The sequence below is a fragment of the Plectropomus leopardus genome, chromosome 15 (assembly GCF_026936395.1).
Source record: "Plectropomus leopardus strain MGB_pleo_1.0 chromosome 15, ASM2693639v1, whole genome shotgun sequence".
NCBI classification, from domain to species: Eukaryota; Metazoa; Chordata; class Actinopteri; order Perciformes; family Serranidae; genus Plectropomus; species Plectropomus leopardus.
Window position 1 is genome coordinate 1,107,501 of NC_142190.1, and position 10,000 is coordinate 1,117,500.

Sequence of the window (10,000 nt, forward strand, 5' to 3'; positions counted from 1 at the left end):
TCAGAGCCTTTACTGCAGTAAAAGTACTGACAGTAAAAATACTCTGTTACAGGTTACAGCCGCACTCTCAAGAACAAGAACAAGGGACTGTTCTGTATTTATCGGAGGAGAGGGCGGCTAAAAGTTTTTTTTCTTTGAGCCTCCCTGAGTGAAATATATTAAGTATTTGTACCACATGATGTGTTCAAGGACCGTTTGAATTTAAAAATCATACAATAATTTAATTCTTGTTAAGTTTTGTTTTGGGGCATCAGCGGCTCAGGGGTAGAGCGGGCGCCCCATGTACAGAGGCCGAGACCTTGCCGGAGCGGTCGTGGGTTCGACTCTGGCCTCAGCCCTTTGCTGCACGTCGTCCCCTTTGTCCCCCTTTCTCATGTTCTCTCTGTCCTGTCAAATAAAGGCCAAAAAAGCCCAAAATACCTTTAAAATAAATAACATATTTTTTTCAGTTTCTGGCTGCGATAAACTGTGTACTTTATGCTATTTTTATTTTGGCGAGCCTGTGGGTTTGAAGGGCATGTCTTCATTAAAAAATCACCCAAAAAATTTAAAGTGAACAAAAATGCCACCAAATCACCAAATTTATTTAAGAGAAAAGAATCCCCAAAAACATTTCAAACAAACAAAAAAAAGTCAAAAAACACAGAAGGAAAGAAGATTTGCCAAAATCTGTGAAACTTTTGTGGATGTTTCTCCCCTCAGAGGTCTGAGCTAAGATCCCGAATGTTCTCAGATCCTAAAAACGTCTCTGGTCTGAGGTCCGCTCGTAAGAAATTTGACTTTTAGTGTGAAAACGCTGTTTCTAATCAGAAAGATGCTAACGCGCTAACACCAACGATGTCACATCAGGAGGCGGAGCCACTGTGAGATCACCGTCAGCACGTTTCCTACCTGAGGCTGCGTAACCGTTGGAAACGGGATGATGATGATGATGATGATGATGGTTGTGGTCCAGGTGGGCGTGGTCATTTCTGTCCAGCAAACCGTGAGCCGCCACACTCAGCACACACACACACACCAGCCACACACACACACCCTCCATGTCTGCGGACAGAGAAACATTTCAAAATAAAAGTCAGATATATGAACTCAGATCGACCCTGTCAGCGTCACGTGACTGACGAAAAAACATCTTCAGCGTCGCGCCTGCGTCCTTTTCAGAGTCGCTGCCACATAATCTGACTACGAGACGACACTTTAATAACAATAATAAGAAGAATAATAATGTTTCAAATGGTCCGTTTGTGCGTCTTTGAGGTTGTTTTCAGTCTCATGATATTTGTTTGGTGTCTTTGTGGTTGTTTGTGTCTCTTTGTGGTCGTGTTACAACTTTTAAAATGGATTGTTATTATTTTACATAAAGGAGAATAAATGAACCTAAACACAACAGCAACACCATTTTTAGAGAAAACTTCATTTTTTCTAAAAAAGCTTTTGGGAATTTGCAATTGTCTTTCAAATGTTAGGGCAGTTCTTGAAGAAGAAATGGCAGTTCAGTTCAGTTCAAAACACTTTATTCGTCCCTGAGGGACCATAAGGCACGCAGAGCAGTACCATTAAAAAAAAAAAACCGATACTATACTTCTGTATAATTTAATAAATAATCTTTCTTTTTCTTTCTCTAAAAAAATCTTTGGCAATTTTCAAAGAAAAAATGTTTTCAATTGTGTTGTGTTTTTAAAGTTTTATTGGTGTTTGTTTTCTTTTTCAAATATAATTATGAGTTTTGGGGTTTTTCTTCTATAACTTCGAAATGTTGAATGTTTCCTTTTTTGTTTTAATTGTTTCTTTAGAATAAAAGTTATTTGGGGGTATTTTGTTCAGTTTTAAAAAACAACTATTCTGAGTTTTTTGGGAGATTTTACTATTTTTGCAAAAATGTTGAGTTTTCGGGAGTGATATTTCGTAAAAATTGTTCGGAGGGGTTTTTCACTCATTTTTTAAAAATTATTTTGAGTTTCAGGATGTGTTTTGTCTGTTTTTTAAAAGATAGTTTGGGGGTTTTGTTTTAATTTCTTGTCGTCATTAAGCTCTTTTACTTTGAAACTTTACGTACTTTATCTTGATTTTTACTGTAGTAACATCTTCACTGCAGGACTTTAACTCGTAACGCAGTATTTTCACTGTGTGGTATTAGTATTCCAGTACTTCTTCCTCCTCTGATATTTACACTCACAAAACAAACTTAGACAAAAACAACAAGTTAAAATCCGAAAGACAAACACGAGGAGGCGTTCACTGTCCTCCGCTCATCAGGATGTTATTGTAAAGACAGTAAAAACGTCATCTGAACCTGCACGTGACCACAGTCACCAAACACCAGGTGATTGATCACCTCCGCCTCTGACCCGCCGCTGCAGACTGAGCTCGCGCTGCTATTTTTCGGTTCAGTAAAGTTTGTGCTGCAGTCACACAGCTGCTCACGTTCACACCGACAGCAGCTGCAGAAAAACGCGCCTCACTTTGCTTTTCAGAGTCAAAAAAACAAACAGACAGTTTTAAAGGCATCACTCACCTCCCGCAGCCGCTCCTCTAATCCATCGATCCGCTGCTTCCGATCAGCTCCGATCGATTAGGACACCGAGTGATCGAGTGAGATGATCAGACAGTTTGTTCCTCAGTTCTCCACCCAGAGACTCAAACTCAACAAACTGCAGCAGAGAGGAAAAACCCGCGAGGAGGTCCGTCTGCGCTGCCTTCAGGGACCCACAAAAACCTCAGAGTTCAGAGAGAAGTAAAACTTACATCTGCAGTTTCTGGTCATCGTTTGCTGTGTGAAAAGTGATCACAAAGGGACAACAAACGATCGCAAACATACAAAATGATCCCAAAGGGACAGCAAATTATTGCAAAATGACCACAAAGACGCAAAACGATCACAAAAGACGCAAAACAACCACAAAGAGATGCAAAATGACCACAGAGACGCAAAACGATCACAAAGAGATGTAAAACAACCACAAAGAGATGTAAAACAACCACAAAGAGATGTAAAACAACCACAAAGAGATGCAAAAAAACCATAAAGAGACGTGAAAAGACCACAAAGAGACACAAAACAAGCACAGAGACACAAAACAAGCACAGAGAGACACAAAACAACAACAAAGACATACAAAACCATGAAGAGACACAAAACGACCAGTGGGACACAAAACGATCTCAGATGAGTGCAAAACAATAGACAGAAGAAGAAAAAACACCAAATGACAGGCAGTGATAACAAAGGAACATAAAACAATCACAAACACAAAAGAAAATCACACAACAAACACAAAATTATCACAAAGGGGGCACAGAATCACCACAGAGGGACACAAAATGATCTTAAATGAGTGCAAAACAATGGACAAAAGAAAAAACACCACAAAGTGAAGTAAAGTCAAAATGATCAAAAAGAAGTAAAACCACCACTTAGGGACAAGAAATGACAATGTGTTCACAAAGGGATACAAAACAATCACAAACACAAAATGAACACAAAGGGATACTAAATTATCACAAAAGGACATTAAGTGATCACAAATGAGTGCAAACTAATGGACAAAAGCAAACTAAAGGCCACAAAGGTGATCACAAAGGGACACAAAATTACCAAAAATGGATGCAAAATCATCACAAAGGGACAAAACAATCAGCATGATGAATGCTATAAAAACACTTTCAAAACTATTTTAAAATCTGTCAAGAGTCTTCATTAAAAAGCTTTATAATTATATATAATATTCAATATTTGTTGTTTGAGTACGTTTTAAGGAGAATACAGTGTGGGAATATAAAACCACGTGCCGCTTTTACAAACTGATCTGTAACTTTTATTCTTGTTTTTTGAACTTCTCTTAGTATATTTCATTCTTTAGTGTTTTCATTTCTTTAGAAAAAAAGCTTTTGGTGTTTTATGTTAAGAGTATCTCACATTTTCTTTACTGGTTCTTTAATTTCCAGCAGCACTTGAAGGCAGCATCTGTGTGAGGCGGCGGTGTGATGGCGCCACCGAGCGGCCGCAGGGAGGAGGTGCAGGTGAAGAGATCCGCTCTCAGGTCAGCGTCTGACACTCAGCTTTAATCATAAATATCAGTGTATACAGAAGTATACAGAATGATATATACATATATAAAAGTTAAAATCAAGTTATTCAATGACTTTACTTAAACACTACAAAAGTTAAGAAAATCATCACAAAGGGCCAAAATATTATTATAACTGGATGCAAAAGGGGTGCATGACGATTATTAAGAGACACAAAATTAACACAAAGGGGCACAGAATGATCACAAAGGGATGCAAAATAAACACAAAGGGACATGACATGGTCACAAAGGGACGTGAAATGAACACAAAGGGACACAAAATAAACACAGGGGATACAACATAGTCACAAAGGGATGCAAAACAAACATAAAAGGACACAACATTTTCACCAAGGGACAAATTATTACTAGAGTGGGATTTAAAAGGTTAAAAAAGGGGTGCATGATGATTATTAAGAGACACAAAATAAACAGGGCACAAGATGGTCACAAAGGGATGCAAAATTAACACAAAGGGACACAAAATGACAATAAAGCGAAGCAAAGTAAACATAAGATGACACATGTTCACAAAGAAAAGCAAAATGAACTTAAAAGGACACAACGTGGTCACAAAGGGATGCAAAATGAACACAAGAGGACACAATGTGTTCGCAAAGAGAAGCAGATTGAACACAAAGGGACACAAAATGATCAAAAAGGGACAAAATAGGGGAACAATGTGATCACAAAAAGACTAAGTGAACACCAAGGGATACAAAATGAACACCAAATGATAACAACAGGACATAAAAAAAATAACAGAGGGACACAAAATAATCCAAAAGGGATTCAAAATTATCCCAAAGGGCTGTAAATTTATCACAAATGGGCATAACATGATCATAAAGGAACACAAAATTATTACATAATTAATAAGGGACATGAAAAGACCACAAAGGGACATTAAGGACATTTTTTAGAATTTTATGACATTTCTCAGGTTTGAAGACATTTCTAGGATTTCAGGATGTGTCTCTAAGTTTAGGGCATCTTTGGAAATTTAGGAAATTTCTAAGATTTTTAAAAAAAAAAACTAAAAAAGATTTAAGGACGTTTTTGAATTGAAGGACATTTCTCACATTTTAGGACATTTTTTTTAGGACTTTAGGACATTTCTGAGGTCTTCTGATGATTCTGGGATTTGGGGTCATTTCTGAAGTTTTTGGACATTTCTAGGATTTTAAAAAATTCTGGGATTTTAGAACATTTTATGATTTTTTAGAATATTTGCAGGATTTTATGACATTTTTCGTATTTTAGGACATCAGTGTCTCAGCTGTGTCCTCTGTCGGGGGTGTGGGGGATCCTCTTCTGGCTTTTTTTTTTTTATCAACAAGCTCTAATTTTAAGTTTTTTGTCTCTGACACCTTATGGAGACTAAAAGGACAAAAACTATTCACAGTCAATCAATTCTTTTATTGTGAGTTAGAAAATGTTTGGGGGGCCACTAGTCAACATATCAGAGGCCAGATCTGGCCCGCGGGCCGTAGGTTGAGTACCACTGGTCTACATAAACAGGTCTGTCAATCTGTTTTTTTAAAAGTTTCTCAACTCTGGACTAAACAGACAGAAATACCCGGCTTTATCTCTCTCTCTCTCTCTCTCACACACACACACACACACACACACACACACACACACACACACACACACTAAACTTCCTCAAACTGCTTCCTCTCTCTCTCCTCGGACTTCCTCCTCTTCATTAGCTCCGCCCGCCCGCCCCGCACCGAGATACAGATCCGCTGTCCCTCTTGCTCTCTCTCTCTCTCTCACACACACACACACACACACACATAAACACACAGACACACACCTACACCGACACACTGACCCACACACCCGGAGGAGCGGCGCTGAGCGGAGCTGTGTGCCCGGAGAGGAGGACTGATGACCGGTGAGTGTCTGCTCTTCATCGCCCGGTGCTCCGGGATCCACCGGTCAGCTGTGTGTGTGTGTGTGTGTGTGTGTGTGTGTGTGTGTGTGTGTGTGTGTTTCCTCTCTGTCCAAACTTTTAGCCCGTCATTGATGTCGGTTTTAATTCCCGTCAGCTGATCGATTGGTTTTCCCGCAGATCAATGATAATGTTTGTGTGTTTGTGTGTTTGTTTGTTTGTTTGTTTGTTTGTTTGTTGACGCTGCTGCAGGAAACTGGAGATGAAGTGCGACCACTCCCAGAGTGTGTGTGTGTGTGTGTGTGTGTGTGTGTGTGTGTGTGTGTGTGTGTGACTTCTTGTCTACACTTTAATATGATTGAAAGTACCTGAAATAATACCACGTTATTCTGCCATGATTAACAGAAAAAATACAGTGTAAAGTTAAATAATATCTGTAATACTACATGAATATTATGAGGAAATATCTGTAAAAATACTACAAACAATATCATCGGCGGTCTTAACTATATGTAGTTACTCCAGGTATGTCATCAAACAGTGGAGTCACTAAGCCTGGGCCTCCAAGGCTTCATATATATATATATATATATATATATATATATATATATATATATATATATATATATATATATATATATATATATATATATATATATATATATATCGCCAAAAGCTATTCAAAAATAATGACAAAAAATTGTTCCCTAAAAAATGTGAAAAGTCAAAAGTTAAAAAAGGCAACCAATGCCTTTAGATGGAAAAAATGGTCAATACATTTCAAAGAAAAATAACTATCAAAAATGATCGGCTAAAAAAAAAGTAAAAAGGTAAAAAGAATTCTTTAGAAAAAAATAAATTGCCACAAAAGTTTTACAGAAAAAAAATCTCAAAAATTTAACAGACAAAAAAATGTATGTCACAACAATTTTCCCCCAAAAATGCCAAAACGTTTTAAAGGAAAAAACTTGCCGTGGATTTTTAAATTCAAACAAAAATGCCAAAAAAATCCACCGTATTTTTTTAAGAAAAAAAAAATGCCAAAATGTTTAAAAGGAAAAAAAGGCAAAAGTTTTTATTGGAAAAAAAATGTATGCCCCACCCATTTCCATAATAAAAAATAAATTAAAAAAACACCCCCCCCAAAAAAACAATATTTAAAATACCCTAAGACTAAAAATTATTTTACAAAAAGAACACCCCAGAAAATCAACATTTTTAAAAAAAAATACAAAAAAAAGCCGCCCACATAATTAAAATAATCGAAAAATGTTTATTAAAAATAGTTGGCATTTAGTTTTTTATTGACTGATTGGTTAATCAACTCATTGCAGCTGTACTTGTATAGACTGTATGGTAATTTATTTTTTATAAAAAACATATTTTATAAACTCTTCTTATGTTTTTTTATACAAAAATCTTAAATTTTTAAAGTAACTTAAGCCATCAGATAAATGCAGTGGAGTAAACTCACAATATTTCCCTCCGAAATGTAGTGGAGTAAAATTATAAGAGTAAATGTACTTAGTTACATCCACCACTGACTATAGTTGAGTACTGCGTAATAATATTGGCAACAAAAATAAATCAGCGCTGACTAATGGAGATAACATCATGCGGAGCGTCAGCGGCGCACGCGCTCAGATGTGAATCAGAAAAAGAAAAAAAACATCCCGGTCAAGTCGACAGTTTCAGGATCCCAGAATGAAACAGGAAGTCAGAGAGTGAGAAACAGAGATGACCACGTTAGAGCTGATGGCGCTGAATCATTCAGCCGTCACAGACTGTCACTACAACGCCATGACTCATTTATACACTGTTTGCTTTTGTTTTCTGTTTGGTCCCAAATTCTCCGGCCTGTTAGCCCTGGTTTGGGTCAGTATTCTGGTGTTTTAGCCTAGGCTTGGTCTATTATTTTTGGTAGTTTTAGCCTAAACTAGACCTAGTATTCTTGGTTGTTTTATCCTAGGCTTGGCCTACTATTCTTGGTAGTTTTATCCTAGGCTTTGTCTAATATTCTTGGTAGTTTTATCCTAGACTTGGCCGAATGTTCTTGGTTGTTTTATCCTAGGCTTGCCCTAATATTTTTTGTTGTTTTAGCCTACATTTTTTCTAATATTCTTCATTGTTTTAGCCTAGACTCGGCCAAATATTCTTGGTAGTTTTTTTCTAGGCTTGACCTAGTATTCTTGGTAGTTTTATTCTAGGCTTTTCCTAATATTCCTGGTTGTTTTATCCTTGGCTTGTCCTAATAGTATTGATTGTTTTGTCCTAGGCTTGGCCTAATACTCTTGGTTGTTTTGTCCTAGGCTTTGCCTGATATGTTTGATTGTTTTAGCCTACATTTTTTTCTAATATTCTTGGTTGTTTTAGCCTAGACTTGGCCTAATATTCTTGGTAGTTTATCTTAGGCTCGGTCTAATGCTCTTTTAGCCTAGACTTGACCAAATATTCGTGATAGTTTTTGTCCCTGTCGGCTAAATATGAACTTGTGTCTAAGACCAGAACGTCTGTGGTCTCCTCATATAAACCCGTCTTTCTGTGGCCCCGGTTTTAATGTCTAATGGGTGAACTGGTTTAATCTGCTGGTCATACTTTTCCCTCACAAATGCTGCTGCTGGATGAACAGAGCGGCGGACAAACCCTTCCTGTTTCGGTTTCAACACAGAGCAGTTCCTCTTTGGCCCGCGGCGTCTGACTGTTGAGGAAACGCTGCGCGGGTAAAAACTGGAGGACGCGGCTTCAGTCAGACTCAGTCAGCTGGACTTTTTCAGTAATAATACGATGGTTTGTAAATGGAGATTTGGGAATATGGTGACGGAATTGAAAAGGGAAAAAAAACATGAATTGTGAGTTTAGTTAGTCTGAAGAGTCTTAGGTTTGTCTGTCTGCTTTTGTCAAATAATTTCCCCATTTCCTTTTTTTAAATGTTCGAAATTAATCAAATCAAATGAAAAAAACAAAGATAAATGGGTATAAAAGGTCAAACTAAACTGCCCCACTGTTCACACTGAATCTGTGTAGTTTTCTGTCAAATGAGGGACAAATTAAGTATTTAGATTTGCTCACACTCAGTTTGACCCTCAGTCAAAGTGGTTTTTGAAAATCCAAATGACCTACATAGTTAAATAAACTTAAAAAACTTGTCTGTTTTATCAGATATTCTCCGGAGTTTTAGTTCTGGTTTGGTACAGTCTTCTCTGACATCTTAGTCCGTATTCATACCAATATTAGGATTCCCCACACCCCCCGACAGAGGTCCTTGCTGAGCCCCTAATGTCCTAAAATCCTTGAGATGTCCTAAAATCCTTGAAATGTTCTAAAATCTTCGAAAAGTCGTATAAAACTAAAAATGTCCTAAAAACCTAGAAGTGAAAAGTAGGTTGAGTCTCCTCGCTGAAGTGCGTACGTTCGATTTGGTCCGTTATTCTTTCGTGTTAAAGTCTGCGTCTGATCTGGTGTTTGTTGTTTTTTCAGTTTATTTTTCGGTTTATTTTTTCCGTCTTTGTCCACCACCTGGTTGAAGTCGTGTGTGTACGTTACATCTGTTCTTACCATAACCGACTGAGCGCTGCGGGGTTTTTGCAGAGCAGGTGTCTCTTCTCTCAGATGGATTTTTTCACGTTATCGAAGGACAGAAAAAGTCCCGACAGCTGTGAGAATTTTCTGTGAAGCTCCAGTTTTAGAGATTTTTCCCGTCAGAGCTTCAGCTGCAGGGGGACTCGGTTCCTCTGCGGGTCAGCAGACTCGTCCTAAAGCAGCGACACAAAATAAAAATACTGAGAAAGAGCACAGCTGACAAGAAGAAACCAAAGCTGTTAGTTCCTGAAACACCGACACTTAAACCCAGAAAAACCACAGACGACTGGCTTCAGTGGCACTGACTATATTTAAGCCACGAGGAAGAAATGAAGTTAGCGTTTACTCACCAGAAATCCTAAAAGTGGCGCCAAAAAGCTTTTAACTCCCTCATCTGTGAAGATAAAGAGCTTCTGTTAAGTTTTTCACAGCCACAAAACTGTAAAAACAAAAT

The 10,000-nt window shown here is 37.8% G+C and overlaps 2 protein-coding genes and 1 long non-coding RNA gene across 5 annotated transcripts in view; 1 reads left to right on the top strand and 2 right to left on the bottom strand.

Moving 5' to 3' along the window:
- LOC121939482 (stromal interaction molecule 1-like) overlaps nucleotides 1-2,688 on the bottom strand; it is a 79,860-nt gene extending 77,172 nt beyond the window's left edge. For 2 of the 3 annotated variants that reach the window (XM_088088498.1, XM_088088497.1), the window contains exons 1-2: nucleotides 2,516-2,685; nucleotides 892-1,044 (exon numbers count right to left, since the gene is read on the bottom strand). In XM_088088498.1, coding sequence (XP_087944624.1) covers nucleotides 892-1,042 — 151 coding nt within the window. In that variant the 5' untranslated portion in view covers nucleotides 1,043-1,044; nucleotides 2,516-2,685. Of the gene's footprint in view, nucleotides 1-891; nucleotides 1,045-2,515 lie in introns of all 3 variants that reach the window. The other variant, XM_088088496.1, reaches the window with a different exon arrangement.
- A 3,115-nt stretch (nucleotides 2,689-5,803) lies between these two features.
- rhogb (ras homolog family member Gb) overlaps nucleotides 5,804-10,000 on the top strand; it is a 14,136-nt gene continuing 9,939 nt past the window's right edge. The window contains exon 1 of the mRNA XM_088088268.1: nucleotides 5,804-5,970. The gene's annotated coding sequence lies outside the window, so the exon portion shown is untranslated. The remainder of the gene's footprint in view (nucleotides 5,971-10,000) is intronic.
- Nucleotides 6,611-10,000, bottom strand: part of LOC148187177 (uncharacterized) — an 8,833-nt gene continuing 5,443 nt past the window's right edge. Inside the window, exons 2-3 of the long non-coding RNA XR_015778887.1 lie at nucleotides 9,897-9,940; nucleotides 6,611-9,719 (exon numbers count right to left, since the gene is read on the bottom strand). This is a non-coding gene — a long non-coding RNA (uncharacterized LOC148187177). The remainder of the gene's footprint in view (nucleotides 9,720-9,896; nucleotides 9,941-10,000) is intronic.